At 35.0% G+C, this 22,976-nt stretch overlaps 1 protein-coding gene across 3 annotated transcripts in view; it reads right to left on the reverse strand.

Moving 5' to 3' along the window:
- The window catches only part of LOC150094419 (putative peptidoglycan muropeptide transporter SLC46), an 84,200-nt gene that overhangs the window by 56,018 nt on the left and 5,206 nt on the right, over positions 1-22,976 (reverse strand). The window contains exons 2-3 of one of the 3 annotated variants that reach the window (XM_090411960.1): positions 9,163-9,193; positions 3,033-3,999 (exon numbers count right to left, since the gene is read on the reverse strand). In XM_090411960.1, coding sequence (XP_090268086.1) covers positions 3,033-3,969 — 937 coding nt within the window. In that variant the 5' untranslated portion in view covers positions 3,970-3,999; positions 9,163-9,193. Of the gene's footprint in view, positions 1-3,032; positions 4,000-9,162; positions 9,194-15,003; positions 15,078-22,976 lie in introns of all 3 variants that reach the window. The other 2 variants (XM_090411958.1, XM_090411957.1) reach the window with 2 other exon arrangements.

A 22,976-nucleotide genomic window follows, 5' to 3' on the forward strand; every position in this document is an offset into this window, starting at 1 on the left:
CAATATTCAAAAAAAAAAAAAAGCAGCTAAACAATCGTTATGGAAAAACTGGTAAGAATATAGAAGACAAATATCAAGAAGGTGAAAAATGTTCTGGAGACTATTGAAAACAACTTAGAAATGGAAAAAATAGTACAAGAAGTCAGAGATGTTAACGATATTCTAGAATGTTATGACTTTGAAAGATTGTTAAATGAAACAAGCAATGACAATAGTGGTAGAAAATATTCGAGAGGAATGCAAACTAAAGTATATATCGATGTTTGATATGCTAACTTCAGACTGAGGCATAAAAAAATTCGAACCCTGACATGGAAAAAATGCAGCTATAACAGATGACGTTCGACCAGAAATGTTCAAATATGGAGGAAGTTTTACACTAGCTACACTGCGCAAGGCTAAGAAAAGAAAGTCAAATAACGCTTGATTGGAGTAGGGCTTTAATATTAGCCACCTATAAAATGGGAAATAAAATCGAATATGAGAATTACAGAGGAATTTCTAAGTATTCCAGGTAAGATTAATGCAGGCATATACTTGAAAAGTGGATCAGAAAAATTTAAAGAGAAGCTTGGAGAAGAACATGTAGGTTCAGGCCAAATAGAGGTTGTCAGTATCAGATTTTCAATTTAAAAGAAATAGTTGAGAAATCTTGTGAATATAATAAGAATCTGTATTTACGTTTTGTATATCTGGAAAATACATATGACAAGGTGCCAAAAAAAAAGTTCAAAATGTCACAATTGTATGGCGTAAACGGACGTTATATTTAGCAATACACAGTCTGTATTTGAGTTGTAAATCAGCAATTAGAATTGATAGAGCTACAGTAAGATTATGTGAAATCAGGTGTGAGACAAGAATGCACGTAATCGCCATAGTTATTCATCATGTATATAGGTTACATTATGAAAAAAACTCACAAGGCCTGCTATCAGAATTAGATATGTTAATATCAACTCAGACCCGTGTATATGATATTATAAATCTAATACAGAATCACTGCAGACTGTATTAGATTTATAATACAAGTATTAAAATTCAAAATCAGTATTAAAATCAGTAATAAAAAGACAATTAAAAGAAACAAAATATATACTCCACTGCCGTTCATTTGCCAAACGGAGAAGGCGAAACTCTACTCGACTTAACTAACTTTGTTTGAAGACTTGTAGGCAGCTAGTCACATCCTCCAAGTATTTACTGACAGTGAGCTCGAACTATCAGCAATTATCAAAATAGTCACACTATAAAATAGGCTTACCTATGACTTTGTCGAGAGCGCTAACTCTAAAAACATAGCAGTGCCTCTGAAATAGGTAAGAACGTTTAAAATAAGTGTTGAATCCTGAATGGGAATCCAATAGAAGTACAACAATGTAGCTATTTAGGCACAAATTTAGTGATGATTAGATGGTAATTTAAATATGAAAATTGGGAGTCAAGTGAATAAATGTATATGCAATAAGAGAGAAATTAGTCATTATGCTGAAGTAGCCGTATATAAGAGTATTCAAACCAATTTGAACTTTTGGATTTGAGAGATGGGTTAGAAATAAAACAATCAAAGGCAAGACCACAAATATGCGATTTCTGAGAAAAGTTATGGGAGCAAAACAAATAGAATCAATGGTACAATCATATCAAAAATGCAAATGAATATATAAGGAAGGAACTTGACATTGTAAGAATTCAGAAATGTCTTAGTAGAACTAATTTTAGATTGTTTGGTTTGGATCTCGAAATAATTGGAAAGGGTTAGCAAAACAAGTGTTTAATGTAAGGCTGTCAGGAAAAAGACAGAATAAAACCAAATCTAATGGACTGATGCTCTCAGAAGTCCTTAGAGAACAAATATACGATCTGACAATATTGGCGTCCTAACAGGAAGGAAGTCAGGAAGTTAGTAATATCGATACGAGGTTCATCCTAATGGAAACTTTTCATTTGGTACCATCACAGTATCCTGCACATCCTTGATAGTAAATAATTGTCGGTATAATTTTTAAACGATGATAAATACTAACTACTAGCAACAATGCATTACAAACATCAAGAATTATTAATGACAGTGGAGTGGGATACGATTTTCTTCGCTCGGTGTGAGGCTACCAGTCAAAATGGGGCGTTGAATTGAAGCAAGGGGGGCGGAAGCATAAAAGACAAAAAATAGGTGCTGAAAAAAATTTACCATGATAATAATCATATAACCGTTTGTATAATGTAAGTAAAGGTCGTAATGGTTGCTTTATTTTCCAAGGAAACGTACAAAATGCAAGTTACAGTGAAGGCAGGTCTTAACAAGCAAAGTGTTGGCGAGCGCGCACTTTCAAGTGATTGGGATTTTATGTCCACTACGCATCGGCAGGAATATGTGCATGTTATGACTTGTTCACTGTATAATACTATAAATACGTGAGATGTATGAAATCGGTTTTAGATTGTTTCTGAATTGTGTGAAAAGCAGTTAGCAATTTGATGTAGTTGCATTCTAGCAATTTTGTATATTTAACTTTTTTTTTTTTTTTTTACAGTTAATATCATGGCTGAACCCAAGAAGAAGAAGAAGAAATATACACAATATTATAATATTGAATATTTGCAATACGGCTTCATTCAATTGCCTACAAACAAAACATTACCAATGTGTCTGATTTGTCAAAAGGTTTTTGCAAATGAATGTATGAAGCCTTCAAGACTAGACGAACATTTAAAAAAAATTCATGCTAATTAAAAAAAAAAAAAAGTCCTGTCCCTCCAAAGAATGGTCGAACTATATCGGAGCAAATAACACTGGAATTGGGATTATACTACTAAAATTTGCACCACTTATTTAATTTAAAAAAATTATTTTAAATCAGTTAGTCATAAGAATATCTCAATATAACAGACCATACTTTATAAAAACAGATGTCTACTATGCGATTCGTAGACATTCCGGCTCCTATTAACGACCACAACGCCAATTCATCATTTATGAATAATTTAGTCGCAGAAGTTTGGGGATTATTAAGTTACCTAAATGAACTTACCGGCATAGTCAATAATGATAGCGCACATAGAAATAATGAGCAATATAATTTTACTTCTGTGTCTATTTGGCTTGCAACAAGTTCTAACTGCATCCTTCACATTTGTTAAAGAAAACAAAGTTCTTGGAATAACTTTACTGTCGGTAATCATAGTTGGAGCACGAGTTTCTTTGAGCACCAAGAAAATCCACAACAAAGCAACGGTGTGCCCTGAGATTGCAAAAATGTACACGGATAAATAACCATGATTATTATATAACATACCACCTATTAATGTTCCTAAAGGCATCGCCAACAAAAATGACAACTCTAATATAGCGTACTTTAGTGTTCGAGATTCTTTAGTTGTGATATCAGATGCATAACTGTAGACAGATGACAAAATACTAATCATTCCACCAGAAATACCAGTTGGCACCGCAGATATCAGCATATATTCGACTCTCTGATAATAGTAAATGGCATTAAGAAGTAATCCAATATCAGTCAAAATAATACCAAATACTGCAATTTTCATAGGAAGAGTTCTTCCATAGATATCACTCCAGGAACCAACGAAAACTGATATAAAAGCACTTGGTACCATCATAATGAGTCTATTATAGAGACCATAACTGTTTCCCATTGCTTCTACTTCCGTTTTAAGTTTTGGGAAACTGCTAAGGTTACTGCAGTTCTCTTTCGAATATCCTAAATTAACGAAGCAAGCTTTATCCATCATCATATTTTGGGTTGGCACACTGCCTACTATATATGATAGCATAAAGAAGAACAAGAGAGGTTCCAGAGTAAGAGATTTTAATGTCATAATTAATTTTTGACTGCATGTTAATGATGGAGTTACTTCCACTTCATTAATTAAGGGCGTTTTCTCAGAAAGGAGTTTGGATGATTCTCCAGGGGAGACAGCCTTCTGACAATTCGAATTTTCTGTCATGGTGGATGAAGTAACAAAAGCTCTTCAAATCTGAAAGAAAGTAATTCATATATAAATGTACGGATTTCTGAAACAAACAAACAAAAAAAATCCCATTAAATTATAATCAATTGAATTTGTATGACATAAAGCATTCAACATACATTCAAAAACCTAAACATTATAATCACTCAGCCTGTTTTCAGACAATCAGACCAAACAGTTGGTTGGAAATAGGCTGGTTGTAGCGGCTATCCTGGTATTGGGATTGTTCTGGACATTACTGGGTCCGCTCATCTCTACTGAACACACCTTAACCAATAATTCTTACCTGGGAATTGTTTCAGTCCAGGTGACAATATGACCCAATGGATCTGAACTCACTGCAGAATAACCCCAGTGTCACAATGCAAGCAGGGTTCGAAGAGCATATCCAAATATTCCGTGTGTGTGTGTGTGCTCCCCCTGACTGCCTAATTCTCATGAGTTGAATCCCATTGAACATGTGTGGGATCATGTGGAACGTAGCATCCGCTGATTGACGCCACTGCCTCGTTGACCTCTGGCATGTTATTCTGTCTAGTTGGTCCAGAAAACCGGAGGACCATCATCCGTGGTCTGGTGGAGTCAATGTCAAGATTATTGCAAGCTGTTATCTCAGTCAAAGAAGGTCCATTACGCTATTAAGTAGGTGGTCGTAATGTTTTCCCTCATGAGTGTATAAGTATGGATAGCTATAGGTAATGAACACATTCTAATGACACATATTTGAACTGTGATTCAGTATATAAACCTAAAAATATGGCGAAAATAATGTCTAGCAAACCATTTTTATTGTAGATTTAAAAACAAACTGCTACAAGTTAGAAATAGGAACAGAATTAAATACTACCATCCACTAATAAAAATATTTTTTAGCATTATGTATCGAATTTAGCTGCTGTATCGAATAAAACATGTAATACAATATTTGGAATTTTTGGAACTTATTTCATGAAACGGCAGTTACTTGATACGAATTTATAACAGCAAAGGTTTAGTGGAAATAATGCTTCCCCTGTTCATAATAAAACAATAATAAATAAAATAAGCAAGTCCAGTCTTCTAGTCCTGGGATTAGTGGATTGCCACAGGGCTCCACTTGGGCCACTGCTATTTAATTTGTACATCAACATCCATTTGTATATTAACGATAGAAAATGATCTGAGGGGAAATATTCAGCTGTTTGCAGATGATGCAAAATTAGGTACAACAATGGTGAATAAAGATTATGTTGATATTTTACAGGATGATTTGAGACTGACAGTACGGGTAAAGGAGAACAGATGTCAATTTAATGTGGCAAAGTGTAAGTTATGTTTTTTGGAGTGAAAAGATTACCAGCTGTGTACCATATTGATGGACCTGTACTTCAGGAGATTGATGACTCCAGGAATTGGGGATGTTAGTGGATGGGGAGTTAAAGCTCAGAGGGCATATTGCAAAAGTGACTAAAACAGCACATATGATTACCTGGTTATTGAAGAACACCCTGACATACAGAGATAAACATGTTATTATTCCTCTTTATAAGGCTTTGAGTATGTCACTATTTAATAGTGACATACTTCCATCACTCACATATGGATCAGAAACATGGAACACGACAAGAAAAAAAGAAGAAACTCTCAGAATAACTCAGAGTGCAATAGAACGCAGGATTTGTATATCAACAAAATGGAACATGTTAGAAACACGGAACTAAGAAAGAGATCAGACATAAAATATGTGGTAACTACGCTATATGAAAGCAAGATGAAATGGGCAGGTCACATAGCCAGAATCATGGATAACAGATGGACATATAGAATACTCAAATGGCAACCAGGAATAAAGAGCAAAGCAGGAAGACCACCTACAATATGGGAAGATCTACTAGTGAAATCTATGGTTATAACATGGAAGAGAGAGGCTCAAGATCGAGATCGTTGGAGGCATCTTTGTGACCTGCACTCATGGAGAAATCCTGAGTGAAACACAGGTCCATCAAGGTAATAAGGCTTTGATAAAGCCTCATCTGGATTATTCGCACAGATGTGGTCTCCTGGGTTTCCTGGAGATATCGACGTGTGGAGCAGTTCAGAGGCGAGTTACTAAGATGGCGTCAGGACTGTGATTCTCCATATGAGGAAAGATTGAAGTTTTGTGGGTTATAGAAGCTGGTTGATCTGTGGATAAAGGGGTATGATAGAGACATAAGTTGCTTAAGGGGGTTTATAGGATTGATGTAGAGGAAATATTTCAGTACATAAATAACGTGAGGAAAACTAGACGTCATCCATGGAAATTAAGTAAGAGTGTAATGGAGAGGTGGTGAATGAGTGCATTGAATTACCCGAGTCAGTTGTGAGTGCTCTGTTAATGAAGATGGAGGAGTGTCATACATTTTCGTTATATAAATTATTTTCGCTGTTAAATAAAGTTTGGAAAGTAATATACAGTTATAAACGACCACTTTTTTTATAATTTTTTTTTATTGTTGCATCCTTTGATACTTACTGAACAGTAAAAAGTTGAATTTGGAAATTATTTTTCCTGTTACCATGAAAAAAGGAGGATAAAGATTCATATCAGTTCAGTTCGTATACGTTGCTATCAACTTTAAAAAGCTTTTTAAAGTTGATAGCAACTTTACAATAAGTTCGAATACCTGACTGTACATACTTTTGATTCAGTGTTACGCTTTTGGAGATAAAAATCAGAATAAATAAACTATTTTGATAATATAATCAATACATAACTGCTTTTCTCTATTATTAAGTCATGCAGGCATTTATTCATTGGCACATATACTGTATTTATGTTGGCACTTTGCACTCTCTTCTCTACGAAGGAATGTAAACTGTAGAGAGACAGAGAGAGAGCGCGTCATTTTCCCTAAGAAACAAGATACAGATTATTGATAATGATCTATTTGTTAACGTTGATTATAATCAGTAATAATGAAACAGCAAAAATCATAAAAATATTTTTTTTTCAAAAATACGATAAAAGTCGTGTGATAAGATAAGTCATACAGATATTTCACATGACTTCGTCATGTGAAATTCATTCTTAAATAATTTAAGCAATGATCATTGCACATCAAAACTATTTATCAATTACGTGCGTCAGAAAAAAAAACAAAAAAACTTAGGGATTTTGGCAGACTTACGCCTACAGAATCTATGCAGTGATCTCGCACAAACTCAGATCGACTTTCTAGATGCTCGCAGAGTACAGATAGGCAAGTGATGTATTATCATCAGACGCCGAATTAACACGTTCATTGCCAATCACGCGATACCGCACGATGCGAGTTCTCAGCAAACGGCCGATCACGCGTTATCGCGTTGACGTCGCTAACTAAATAAAAAAATAAAAAAATTTGGCCACCACACGAAATTCCAATTTTCAGCTTGGCAATGAACGATATCACGCGATGCAAGTTCTCCGCAAACGGCCGATCACGCGTTATCGCGTGGACGTCGCTAACTAAATAAAAAAATTTGGCCACCACACGAAATTCCAATTTTCAGCTTGGCAATAAAAGTGTTAAAAGACAGGAATTCACAAAAATTAAAGACGTTATGTGAGCAAATCCATATCTTCTTCCTCTTTATAGTGCTTTTATACCGCTTGGTGCAAGGTATGCTATGATTATGCGACCCCAACTTGCTTGTCGCAGGATCTGGCTTTTGGGGGGGGGGGAAGGCAATTTTTATGAAGGTAGATGTGTGTGTTCACTGGACCGGTGGTTTTGGGGGACGAAAAACCCGAGTTTTTGGGTAACCCCCTACCTCAGTAGAAGACCAGCCAACTCACCTTTAGTCGAAAGAGATCAGATAAAAGTTCCTCACTCTTGAACAGTGTTTCCCAGGTGTTTCAGACAAAAGGGCTTCGTGTATACTGACTGAGCTAAAGAGGTTCATGTGAGCAAATCGATATAATGGTTGTAAACCTAATATACACATACACGAGCACTGGGTGAGGCAAGAGTTAGATAATCTGGAAACCCTGCTCTCGTGAAAAAATTATTATTTTTTTTTTTTCGAACAACTCCAGGGTGGGTTCTCTCTCTCTCACACACACACACTGGTCGATGAAATTCATCGGTGCCTCCAGCGATACAACACCAAGCCGCAGTGAAATTCGAACTATCTGCTGATTTGGAAAGAGAAGATGCTATTCCCAAGACCAACCATACCAGTCATTAAAACAAATTAATTAATCAAAATTAATTTTAAAATGATGGGATCAGAAAGCTTACTGCCAGCTTGACCAGTCTAATAGAGAATATTTTTACTAATTTGCAGCACGCTTCTGTTGCACAATTGGAACCAAAATTGGTCTGTGGTTGGAAAGACTTCAGTTTGAATCTCCTATGAGAACAAAGCGTAGAAAACAATAAATATTATGTATAGCTAAGTAGTTTATTAGCAATTTGCATGTATTACATGCATTTAATTTTATCATCCGATGTTTCAACAATTATAGATTTTCTCTGATTACATTCGCCATATTCAAATATGACCAAAATAGTTAATGATTCAAAGCTTTTTTCAGACATAATAGTGTATATATGCACTTTTTATTGAAACAAAAAGTCACTAAAAATAGCTTCACTCTTGATATCACAAATATCTTGCTATTATCTAAATTTATCATTTATTTTATCTGATATAGAGTAAATATGTTAACTGTTTTTAATTAAATATCAGTTTCTTGGTTATATATATTATGCTGGTATTATTACAGTAGTCTGTTTTGCAGTTTCATTTTTTTTAATTCGTATATAGAATCTCATTCATTATCTCCTTATATGTTGTTATCACTGGCTGAACCGTAATTTCTCTGATTTCTTTTTCGACACCCCCCCCCCCCACAGTAGGTTTTTGCCTAGCTACTGAAATATAGAAAACGGCAATCTAATTATTTAAATCTTAAAATATACTTACTATAATAAAATCGATTTTTCTTCTTCGAGAAAAATAAAATCTACTTATCTGGTTCGAAGATCGACTAAATTCAGAAATCGCTGCAAACAAACAAACAAAAAAAAAACTAGTCTGATACCACAGTCGAATATATAAGATTCTGTCTATGATTTACTTATTTCTCTTTTTACTGTGAGGCAAAAGGGAGACAAAGCAAAGATCAAAATTTCGTTGAAGAGTTCGAAGCCGCCAGCATACCTGTTTATTTCTTATTCTGGGACCAATGCATCTGAAAAAAAAAAAAAAATAAATAAATAAAATAAAGAAGTCGTTCCAAGTCAAGAGAATGGATCTTTGGTTATAAGATTTAATGCTCTTTCGAAGACTTAGAAAGTCAAACGTCACGTGCTAATCAAGAGTTAGAAACGTCACAAAGTGCAGAAGAATGCTATATTTAAGTGGTTTCTACAGAGGAAGCAATACAAATGACACTTCCAAATAATCGCAGATTAAAGAGTATCAGATTAGAAAAAATTAGTGAAAAATGTGGTTTAACCATGATCCCAACTTTTTAATAATGCTATATTTTATCTTTGTGAACAGGTTAGCAGATAAATTTGTGCATGTAGGTTACTAAAAACATACGTGCCTATCTTGAAGCCGTCCAAAGACGGCTTCAAGATATGCACGTATGTTTTTAGTAACCTAGAAGAATAGCCTAGAAGAATTTGGAAGACCAGACTAGAAGAATAGAGATTGTGTACACATGATCCATACTGAGCTTGGGGGGGGGGGGGAAGTGACCGGGCATGTTTCTTAAACTTCTGAAAGGGTTATACTGAATTACAGTAGATGGAATTTTTAATTTTATGGAGGGTGGGGAAAGGATGCAAGGTCATCCTTGGAAGTTGAGAATGAATACTGTCAAGAAGAGGATGAGGGCTAGATTTTTCTGTCATATGTTGTGCTTGCAAGTAGCGTGAATGAATACAAGAACAGGTATGACGGCTGGTGCGAATATTATGGCCGCCCTCGATGAGTTCATGACTCTCTGCTGGTCTTTAACTCAGTTTTAGAGTTAAAGTTATTGTAGTTGTCTATTATAATATTTTTTTTCTGCCTTTTTTTTTCAGCTGGTTCCCTTGTATTTTTGTCTGAATCAGCGCGTATTCTACGGTCGATTTCTTCAATTGCGAGGCTAAAATCCCGAGTTTCCGTAAGATAAATACCTTACTAGGGAGCCGGCTGAAAAAAAGGCAGAAAAAATTATTATAATAGACAACTACAATAACGCAAAGACATAACGCTAACTGTCAGCACACACATTTCCAACAGAATTACGCAAGCACAAGACCATATATCTCAGTTTGAAATAACCTTTACTTCCATCATTTACTTTGCTATATTTTTTTCTCTAGCGCAAATACACTAGATCAGTGGTTCCCAACCTTTTCCCACTTGTGTACCCCTTTTAAACCCATTTCTATAAATTGTACCCCTCGTTTTTAAAACAGCTGTTTTTTTTAAATACTGACACTTTCATTCAGTGCCTATCTTAATGTAAAACAGTGGAAATGAGGCCATTACCCCTGAACGGCCCAGGGGTAATGGCCGTTCAGGGTAATGTGCTGGGCCGTTCTGGGCCCAGCACATTACCCTGAACGGCGGATTACCCTGAACAGCACATTACCCTGAACCCCGGTGGTATGCGTATCCCCGGGGGTACGCATACCACCGGTTGGGAACCGATGATTTAAAGGATTATAAACATTTGTAATCCATCCCCAAAGACCTTGACCGTCTATAACTGTCTAGCACAATGACAGTGTATTCCAGACTTTCTCAATCTTTTTACCATGGAGGAACCCTTGAAATAATTTTCAGGTCTCATTGAACTCCTATATATAAATTATATATATTATTTATACGATGTTTTTTTTTTTTTAATCACGATCTCTCGCAGAATTCAGGATGAGTAGGGTAGGCATAGAGGTGGATGAGGCTTGATTTTGGAACATCCTATGGTGTGATGAAGCGCATTTTGTGGAACAGTGGTATCAAAACTGCCATATCTGGGCTAAAGAGAATCCCCGTGTATTCCAATAAGTTCCCTTACATTCGCTAAAGGTTATTATGGATAGGATTCACCGCCAAGTTCGTTATCGGGTCGAATATCTTCGAAGAACTCCATCGAATCAGTCTTGTGTGCACAGTTACGGCTGTGCGTTATCAGGACGTGTTGAGCAGTTTCGTTATCCAGCAACTCAGACAAAGATGGTGGCTGAACACAACAGTATTGATGCAAGGTAGAGCATATCATCTGATATGCTCTACCTTGATCATCCTGATCAATGATCAAGGTATGGCCATATGATCATTGATCATCCTGATCTCCTTGACAGCTTGCAGAATGTCAGCTCTATGTGATATATTTTTTGTATCACGTTATTTTGTGAAATGAGCAAAATAAACAAAATCGAATAACTTCGTTTCTCATTGACTCTTAATCGTTTCACAATCACATCCTTTTCACATTAATGTAATTTTCTCACAGCGTCATATTACCCGTATTTTTCATTTGTGAACTTTTTATTGTCAAAATCTCTTTCCCATGATTTGATTAGGGCAGCCCTCACCCCAAGCTTGAGGGTATTTTTTTACACTCTCTCTTTCCAGAGAGAGAGAGAGAATTTTTTCCTAAAAAATCAGTTACAGATAATTAATAATTATCTATTTGTTAACTTTGATTACAGCAATCGTAAAACAGCAAAATTAAAAATTATTTTTTTCTTGGAAATGATAAGATAAGTTATTTAAAAAAAATTAAAGATCATTGTTTGTTCTCAGCACTAACATTTTTTCAGTACTGTCGTCATATTTCTCTGAATGCCTTCATAGATTCCAAATTCATTGAAATCAATTTTTTTTTTTTTGCTTTGGTTCATTGTATGAAGAAGAAGGTGCATAGATTTTTTAAAACATTAATCTGGAATTCTTTCTGGACCCAACCATAAAGGTGAAGGACAACATCTAAGGATTATGTATCTTTCTTAGACCCAGGGCCGGCGGAAGCGGGCATGTGGGCACCGCTACGAATGGGGGGGGGGGGCGATTCACAGGTTCATTTTTAAGAAACAAAATTTTTATCATAAAAACAAAAAATTTCTTAGAATTATCAATATTAAAATAAATAAGGCCGGATACACCGAATAAAAATTAAAAAAATTGTATATTGCCGCCTCTTTGATCAGCCGGCTGTTTACAATTTTGCAGCGAGAGCAGGCTAAATACTTGCCTGAAGAATGTTGTGTCTACTGCAATCTATCTAAAGTGAAACGGCGAACGGTTTTCATGCGCAGAAACGAATTTTCGTACAAAACATTTGTTGCTAGTTATCCATTCATATGGTATGCATCTCAGTAGGCTACTGACAGTAGCGCAGTGCGAACTATTATTTCGTCTCTGTGTCGTGTTGTGTAATAATTTCTTGTGGGTATAAAATAGAAATGGAACAAATATTTAAAAAAAAAGTTATCCGGTGCACAAAATCGTAAGCGTCATGCTGCGAAAGAAGCAGATATTAAGAAACAAACTGGGGCTCTTAATAAATTTGTTAAAATATTAATATATTCTAATACATATTGTAACCAACTTGATACATCAGAAATCAGAGTTGAAGAACCGTGTACATCATCCAGTTTGCATGAAAATACTATTGCAACTATTGAACAAGACATATGATTTAAGTGAAAAACAGTTAGGAGAATATTTAGTTGTAGTTTACCACGAAACTAACACATTGTTAGTCTCTGTAAATTTAGAAGAGCCAGGTGAATAGGGAAATATTGATGAAAAATTACGAGTTGCTTTAATTGAAATGGGGCATGTTAAAAAGAAAAATATAATATATCCCAGAGATACATATGGTTGCAAATTTGGCGACACGTATTTTAATAGAAAAATGGAAAACGGGGAGCTCGTGCCAAGAACACGGCTCATTTATTCCGAAACTTTAAATTCTGTTTTTGCTTTTGCTGCAAACTTTTCGCACCTACTGAATCAAGTAGTCTTGTAGAAGGTTATAACGATTGGAGAAATGTAAGTACAACTTTGCATAGACATGAGACTAGTTTAACTCACATGAAAAATTTCTTAAAATGGAAGGAACTAGATAAAAATTTAAAAAACAAAACTACTATTGATTGCCAGACTCAAAGCATGTATGAAATGGAAAAGAACCATTGGACGAGTGTTTAAGAACTCTTGATTAAAATTATAAAATTCCTTGGTAGCCAAAATTTAGCTTTTCGCGGATCATCTGATAAATTATATGAAAGGAATAACGGCAATTTTTTAAAATTAGTCGAACTGTTTGCGAAGTTTGATCCCGTTATGGAAAATCATGTTGAAAGGGCCCTAACAACGAAACAAGAGTACCCTATTTGAGTAAAGACAGTCAAAATGAAATATCGGAAACTTCAAGTAACGCAATCAGGGATACAATTTTATTATCAATTCGAAAAGCTAAATATTATTCCATAATTTTAGACTGCACACCTGATGCAAGTAAAACAAAACAAATGACCATTATTATTCGCTTTGTTTCCTGTGACAATGGAATTGTCAAGATCGGAAAACTTTTTAGGTTTTGCAGATATTATCAGATTCCACAGGACGTGGTTTATGTGCAACAATAATGGAACAACTGGAAAAATGGAACATTCCCATTGAAGACATGCGAGGTCAAGGGTATGACAATGGGGCAAATATGAAAAGGAAAAAATATGGGCTCCAAATTTGCTTTTGAACAAAAATCCTCGAGCTTTTTTCGTGCTATGTGCTGCTCATACTCTAAATTTAATCATGAATGATGCAGCCAAAGTGAATGCGGATACAATTAGTTTCTTCGCAATTATTCAAGAAATATACAATTTCTTTTCATTCTCTTACAAACGTTGGGCAATCCTTTTAAAGTTCGTAAAAAATTTAACATTGAAATAGCCATCAGAAACGCGAAGGGAAAGTAAAATTAATGCAATCATCACTCTACGATATCAGTCAGGAGAAATTTATGATGCACTTTTTGAAAAAATTTTAAATAATGAAAATTTTAATAAAACAACTCAGAATGAAGCACAAACATGTGCTAAAATGAAGGACTACAAATTTATTTGCTCTCTTATAACTTAGCATGATTTACTTAACATAATAAAACCTGTGAGTAAAATGCTTCAGGACAAAAATATGAACATTACACTTGCTTTAGAATCTATCGAAAACGTAAAAATATTTTTACAAGAGTATCGATCAGATACAAATTTTAAAGAAGTTCTAAAAACGGCAAAAGAACTGAGTGAAGAGGTGGATGGAGAACAAGAATTTAAAACTGGTACGGAAGTTCGACGACGAAAGAAGACACGACAATATGACTACGAGCGTCATGACGAAACGCCACAATCGCCAGAAGAAAAATTTGGAAAAATAGAGTTTTATTTAGTGTTTTATACACCTGTAGACGTTGCAATGTGTTCGTTAATAGAACGTTTTGAACAACTAAAAACATATTATGATAATTTCAATTTCTTGTATAGATTACTACAAATTAATAACGAAGATTTACGAAAAAATTAGAGAATCTCTTGAAGGACGGCGACAATAAAGACATAAATGCAATAGAACTATATGACGAGTTATGTGCTTTCCGGGATATTTTTCGGAAGGATAATTTAAATATTCAAAACCTTTTCGATATTCTTAATTATTCCAATAATTTATCTTTCCCTAACTTTTCAATTGCTTTAAGAATACTATTAACCTTATCTGTTAGTGTAGCGAGCGGTGAATGTTCCTTTTCCAAGTTGAAATTAATTAAAACCTACTTAAGAACAAGTATGTCACAAAAAAAAGGCTTGTTAGTTTGGCGTTAATAGCTATTGAAAATTATATATGTGAGGAATTAGACGTTAAGACAATTATTTCTAATTTTGTGAATTTGAAATCAAAAACCCTAAAATTTTAATTAAAAAAAATTCAAGTATATTTATGTAATTTAATTTATTTTCTGTTATTCTGTAAAGATGTTATTTTTTGAATACTTACATTAAATGTTCTAATTATTTCTGAATTCTTTTCTTATTTTCTCATCTATCTTGAGAAAAGTTTCTTTTATTTTCCTAAAAGATAGTTCCACTTATAAAAATTATTAAAATTTTTTTACAAGTTACTAAGAATTTAGTAACTTGTAAAATACAAGAATTTTTTAAACTTTAGTTTAAATAAATTTTAACTTTAATTAAAATTCATTTTAATTTTGTTAGCGATTCGGGTCGGTGAGAAGGCTATAATCACTGTAACATTATATTAAGCGATTAAAGTGAAGTGGCTTTATCAAAATTTGGTTTAAATTTTAAGATTTTTTTGAATATTCGGGTTTTTAACGATTATCCTGCCTAGTCAACACCCCCGGTTCGTTACATTTAGCGAACCAACGTGTGGCTGTTCTGTCAAAATTTATTTAAGAAATTTCAAATCATTTAAATTTTTATTATCGTAAAAGAACCACACCCGCCCGGATCGTTACAGGGGCGCTTAGATAGAAATTGCATGCGGGCGACAAAGATCCTAGCGCCGGTTCTGCTTAGACCCACATGATTTTTCATTGTCTTGTTGAAAACCTCCGTCCTGGAGGTTTTCTACTTCTTGTGTGCGTGCGCGCACGCACGCACGCACGCACGCACACCCACTCTCCCTCTCTCTCTCTCTCTCTCTCTCTCCTCTCACTGAGTGTAAGTAATATTGATTTTAATTCGAATGGCTCCATGAATATATATTCTTTGATGCGCATGTATTTTTTTGAGATATCTGAATATACTCAGAAGCATATTATCCTTTTGTTGCGCGAAGTACTCTAGAAAATATCCGATCTAAGGTCTCTATCTCAAAAATAGTCGTTTACGGCTTAATGTACCAGTCAAGTTTTAACATGAAATTTGAAGCTAAACTGTATTGAAATCCTACTTTTATTTTATCTCATCTTCCTTTTACCTTCTTTTACCTTGCGGTGTCGAGGATTTGTTAATCATCGGACCTCAAATCGTTCACAGGATAAGGTGGTGAGCCCTATGCCCCGGTGTATCGTATGTCCTGTAGTGCTGAGTTCTTAATGCCGGTTTGCCTGCTTTGTAGAATGAAAAACTCCAGGATAAACTGGGGAAAAAAACCTACTGTCCCTCCCCAAGACCAGCTAACTTGGTTATGGCTGAGGAAGATCCTTCAGCTCCTCATGTCACCGAAGGAAATCGAACCTAGAACACTATTCCCAGGCATATGGTTGCGAAGCGCACAGGCACTGGTCTAACCGCACGGACTTTTATTTTATTAGTAATAAAATTATTGTCAGCTTTTTTTTGAACTGAACGTGAGTCAGCCGATCTCATAGGGAGGTAACCGCGTGTTTTTCATCTCGCATACTGGCAAATCAGCCCTAGCACACATGCACTTGACAGACAAAATGTAGTGCCGGTAGATGAATTGTGCTGTGTTGTAGTTGATATATTATGGATTTAGACTGCAGCGTTTCCCAACCTGTGGCCTGCGGACCCCCGAGGATCCGCGAGTAATTCAAAGGGGGTCCGCGGGATATTTTATTTTCATTAAACTTTATCTTATCATGTTGCTCACACCTGGCCTAATTGATATGTTCATATTCTTCCGAATATCTCCATTTATAACAGTATTGCATTGTCATAAATGACACATTTAGTGTCGCAAAGTAATTTATTACTTCATCTTTATGATATGTAAAATATAAAAAAATTCCATTTTAGATTTTATGGTGACCGCTGTGAATTAACATTCGCTACAGGGGGGCGGCGACATTAAAAAGGTTGGGAAACATTTTAGAGTATAGATGAAATAATAAGTAGCGTAGACCGTGGACTGTGTCCTCCCGCGATGAATTCTTGGATTCTTTGGAGCTGTCACGTAACAATACGCATAATGACATTCTCATTTAAGGATTCTTCTCTGTAGAATTTTTTTTTTTTTTTTCCAAGTAAAGCAGTTATGAAAAGTGTACAACATATTTCTTATCCGTAGTTGTCATCGCTTTTAAATCTGAATGCACTAACAAAAGAACACCGTAAATAGTTTATAACTTACATATGCAATATAATACTATGTTAGATTGGACAATCTAAGTTTTATGTTTATTCAGAATCATCAGCAATCTCCTACTTTAAATAGAATTTGATCTTAAATCAAATGCACATCCTTGACATAATTAAATCGGCCTTGAGTTCAAAAACGAAAACAACAAACGAATGAGTTTAAAGGGCAAGATAAGGATAAACCATGAACCAACAACAGAATAAAAAGTATCTAAGCGTGGTTTATAATGTGACTCGTGAAAAGGTGAATGAAAAATATTATTTTGAATGAAATCGTGAAAAGGTGAATGAAAAAAAAATATTATTTCAAATGGTATTTCGCTTACCAAATAACATAATACATTATGCGTCCATATTTTGCATGAATAAGCATATTTTGGCCGGTAGGGTGGTTATATGATACGAGTGATCAGGCTTAGAGTTATTATATTATTCGAAATATGTAGCGTATTAATTTTTTTTTCTTTATCTTTCCAGTTAATGCTTTGTTAATGCATATGTTAATGCTTACGTCTCTAGATTATCAATTTATCAATGCATTTTAGATAAATAAAATAATTGTTGAGCAATATTTATAAATATTGCTCAATGAAATGAAAAGAAACACAGTGAAAAAAAAGTACTAAAGCAGGGAGCACCGTTGAAAAACGTTTTGAAATTACCGTATTATGCACTGTTAGGTAACATAAAAATCAGACTAAGGCTTTCGATCCGAACAACCACGATGTCTATCCAAGCTAATTGATTTTTTTTTTTTTAATAATATTAAATAATAATAATCAGCTAACGCCTTTTATTCCCTATATAGGGGATAGGCGAGGCCTTTTAACCATATCTAGAACGTGAATAATCCTATATCACTTGTATAGCAGATAAATTTAATTTGAGTGTACGAAGTTAACTTCCCACTGCATTCTAATTACGAAGATTAATTAAACTAAAAACTCAAATAAAAAGATTAAGTACATTTATAGGTCTTCACAAGATCTCCGGAAAGTCTTACTACTGCTGCCCAATGTTTGGGTAACTTGTATATTCCTTTCAGCACTACATATATTTTTATTTATTTTTATTTATTTTTTGCGAGTGAAAGTTGAAAGTTTTTCCCTCTGAGTTCTCACCTCCGGTTCAAGAGTCCATATATCCATGTTTCGTTTTCAGCAACAGTTTTGTTGCTGCGCCTATAAGTATTCTTTGTCCATTAAATTGTGTGTTTGCCTGGTTGCGGGATGAGAAACTCGAGTTTCCGGGAGGAAAAATGCTTCCATTTCCGTATGAGACCGACTAACTCACCTTCAGTTTAAAAGCCCAGATAAAGGTTCTTTGCATCCTAAACGGGATTCGAAGATCTGGCTTCGAATCCCGTTTAGGATGCAAAGAACCTTTATCTGGGCTTTTAAACTGAAGGTGAGTTAGTCGGTATAGACCAAGCCCATTGGTTGGGATTGGTCTATACCGACTGAGCTACGGAGACTTTTTCCTTCTAGTCAACTAGAAGAAATGTTAATAACCACTGATATGTCAACTGCAACTGTCGATGGCCTCTGCTTCTTGGATCATATTTAATGCTCATCTGACCTTCACAGCAATGCAGTGTCTACTATGACACTGTGCTGCGGATTCAATGCACTATCTTCACAAACCACGCGAAAAGCACTGTGAATTTCGTTTTTTTTTTTTTTTTTTTTTGATTCACCAAAGATTTTGATTTCGATACGAACTCTGGCACAATATCCGACATGAGACAGATCCTCCCTTCCTCCATTTTTAAAATATTATTTGGGAACAAGAAAGCCTGAAACAAAAAACAGAAGAGGATGATTTTACTCAGTCTCGTTTATGGCTTACAACTGATGTATGGTTAACAAAAGCTTACATAATCTCGCTGGTGAATCATCTGTGGTGTACAGAACTTTTGAAATGACCCTTATAATAACCGGACCAAAGCAATAATATGAAATTGTGCAAACTTGGTAAATGACCAGCTCGAAAAGCTGTATCAATACCAAAACATACCACAATTATAAGATTTCATCAAAAGAATTCTGTTATTAATTAAATTACATTTTTCGTTTATTTAATTTTTATAATGTGGCTCCTACGCGCCCAAGAAAAGTTGTGAATCTATATTAGCATAGTGGGTGGGGTAAGGATTTTATATATATAAACACAAGCTACTTAAGTCCTAAGTACGAAATTCATATCCCACATTAAGATAATTAATCACAAATATCCACGGAGGGATTTCAACTCGCACCCTGTTGGTTGGAGTGCGTATATTCTAACCACGCGACCAAACCAGGCCAGTAATTATTTCTGCGATTGATGTTTTCGGTTTTTTCACGCTATTCTCGGTATACCAAGACAAATTTCATTTAACTATCACAGCTGGAAAACTGTTTCCGAGATATTTTTTAACGATCTGGCTGGCGGTTTAATGTATCTCAGAGGCTTTCGTCATGCACTAGAAGTCAGAACCTTTTTTCGCTATCACAGACCGGAAATATAATAGCTCTTTAAGGCAATATTCCTTCTTTTATAGCTGGTAATTGTCATGTGTTGTCAGCCACATGTTAATAGGAGATTTCATTTAGTTTGTAATACGAGATGGGAGGAGCTGAAAAGTTCTGATAAACACCGAGAACCAAAATATTCAAGAAGCTGATATAACTACAAGAAAACACACATCCCTAATCCCTCATGTTTCATAAAATTGTAATAATTTGTTCTTTTTTTTTAGGATATACAAGAAGAGTTGCTTTAATATAATTTTTGTTTTAGATGTTTGTCAGAACTTTGCAGTCCTCCCCCAATCGTACGATGACCACCGGGTGTGTATTTATTTTATTTTATTTATTTTTTTGAAGAAATACAGTATATGCCAGGGGTGAGCAAGTTCTTCGGTAATAAAATAATCAAAGCCGCATGTAATACATTTTTGAATGTTCAAGAGCCGCAGAAAATATTATTTTAAAATTGTATTTATAAATAATAAAAAATACACCTACTCACCAAAGAATGTGTTTAATCTCTACTCATTGATGGCTTTGATTGATTCTTCATTTATGCAGTTAATAGTTTAAAATCTGGCTGGTAGGATGTCAAAGCTGTTCTAAGAAGCTCAGCGAGGTGGCTGTTAGTGAGGATAGCACGATGTTTTGACTTGACAAATTTCATTACAGAGAAGAGAGATTCACAGCAGTAAGTTGTCCCAAAAACATAGAGTAGTCGGAAACCAGTTTTTTGAAGATTGGGATACTTTGCTTCTGGGATTTGTTTCCAAAAGTCAGTTACAGATGAGCTTTTATTTAATAGCTTTAAACCCACATCTTCCTGCAGCTCAATAAGCTCTGTCTCTATTGAAGCAACATCCGCAGTAAAAGGTGCAACAACAGGACATCCATCGTTGATGACATCAACCACAAAAGGATTCACAAGAAATTCAATGCATGCCTTTAACTTTTTTAGTTTCTCAAACCTAATCTCAAAAATCATTATAAAGTGTTTCTAAGTTTCCTTCAGATTGTTTCCGTTGTTCGTATTTCCGTTTTATACTCTTATGTTGCTCAGTCGTATTAAACAGGGGGGTTTTATAACTTTCACTAAAATCAATCTTAATTATTTATTAATCATAAAAGTACTTATCTACACTAAAATTCACTAGTTATGATCCGCTACCACCCCAGGCGCGTAACTTGTGTGTACTGCATGAAGAGTGATGACGCAGAATCCAGGCAACAGAGGCGGTGGGTAATGCAGCGATCATAGTAGTCAATTTTGGAACTAATTTTGGCGAGAGCGACACAGGCCATAAAATGTCAAAATACTTTTTACCAACCAAATACGATGATAAAATCCACATTAAAAACCATTTTGGCCGATACCATTTAAAAGCTAAAAATGTAAAGTTTCAATATATATATTTTTTACTTATCTTTAAAGCAATTATGAAATAAAATATTCCAATATTGGTACATACTATACTACTATACATTATTACTATAAACGTTTAGAAAAAATGGCAATGAAAACCAATATTGTCTCGGGAGCTGCACAGAGTAGCTTTGGGAGCCGCATGCGACTCGCGAGTGCAGTTTTCCCACCACTGGTATATGCTAACAGTTCCTACTAAATTTTTGTTCCCATATTTTCTACTGAAATTACTAATCAGTTTTCGACTTACGAAGTATTCTATTTACGACCACTGGTACTTACCATGGCTACCCCAGTAACATGTTCGCCAAATGCAACCTTACTCCTACAACCCATGGATTAGGATGTTATTGCTGGCTTCAAAACATTATTTAAGCCATGCTTTTTTTCGGGCTATCGCTGTTTCTGAGGGTGAGAAAAAAGCTCAGGGACTGTTGGAAGGAATATAATATCTTGCATAGTACAAACAATGTGCATGCAACACGGAGTAAGATGACAGCAGAGTGTATGAATGGTGTTTGAAAGAAGCTGCTGAAAATATACGTTCATACACTCACAGGATTCGACAAAGACCAAGCTTTATAAGAGAGTGGTGACAAAGTTCTGCTAGCTGATTAAGTTGGAAGTTGACAGTGAAGATAAAAACACTTGGTGGAAGATGTGAAAGAAATATCTGCAATCAAAGCCCCTTATAGAACTAGAAGCACAGAAAAGTTGTGGAAGACAGAAAAAAGCAGAAGCCCAAGAAGAAGAAGAAGCGGAATCCTCCAACATAGTCTATAATTTAAAAAACCTGGCGGAGGAATTTCTATCTTTTAATAAAGCACTTCGGTTGCCTGAGGAAATAGACTTCCAACATGGAGAGATTTAGCAAAGTAGACAGAATGATGCAAGCTGCAGTTGCTCTTGCTATTACCTCTCTCCTGATGATGAGCCTAAACCTTCACAAGTCATGCAAATTGCAAAGATGCAACGAACTGCGTTTATTACAATTCCTCAATTTGAAGAATTGTTGTTGATCTATCCTTCCAATTAACAAAGTAGCATCTTTGAAGAACTGCAATTGGATTATATTACTGTAAACGCACAAAAGTACTATACTCATGTTTCATTACTTATTACTGCACGATCCTGTATGCAGTAATTTTTTATTATAATTTTGTACATTGTATTGTTCTACTATAAACAAAGAATAAAATTCGTTGAAAAATACAACAAAACAGACCTACACATTTTAGTATTCGGACATGTTAACTGTTAACATATCCTTATAATTCATATAAACTTTGGACTTACGATGGGGTCAATGGAACGGAAACCATCATAAGCAGAGGTCTGACTCTACTGCCAGTACATCGAATCGTTCTGGTGACGTGGATTTCAAATGTTTAGGTGTGTTTCGTAGAATGCGTCAGCACCTATTTCCTCATGCCAAAGATTCAATTCCGTAGTGTGTTGGATGCGTGCTAATAAACTAACCACTTCTTTCATCTATGCAGTCAAATATTAATCAGTGCATTACATCGAAAGTCTTAAATAAAACCAGAAAAGTCTTAAATAAAATGTGGAAAGTCTGCTGAAGCAGATGTTATTCAACCAGAAATGCCCAAATATTGAGGTTTGAAAGTTTTCACAAAAGTTTCTGAAGTCACTGTATAATTCGGAAGGCTTGATCAAACTCCGAATGACTGGAGTAGAGCTTTCATAGCCCCATCTTTAAAAAAAAAAAAAAAGTAACGTGAGAATTACAGAGAAATTTCTCCGCTAAGTAGTTTAGGTGAGATTTACGAAGGTAGGCTTGGAGAATTGGTTAAAGAAAATTGTAGAAGAAAAACTTAGAGAACAAACTGAATCAAGCCAAACACAGGTTGTCAGGATCAGATTTTAACTTTATGACAGATCGTTGAGAAATCATAGCAATATAACAAAGATCAGTAGAAGTTTTGTAGATTTGGAAAAAGCATACAACAA

The sequence above is a fragment of the Typopeltis vanoorti genome, chromosome 22, assembly GCF_054136105.1.
Source record: "Typopeltis vanoorti isolate ZY-2024b chromosome 22, IOZ_Tvanoo_1.0, whole genome shotgun sequence".
Lineage (NCBI taxonomy): Eukaryota > Metazoa > Arthropoda > Arachnida > Uropygi > Thelyphonidae > Typopeltis > Typopeltis vanoorti.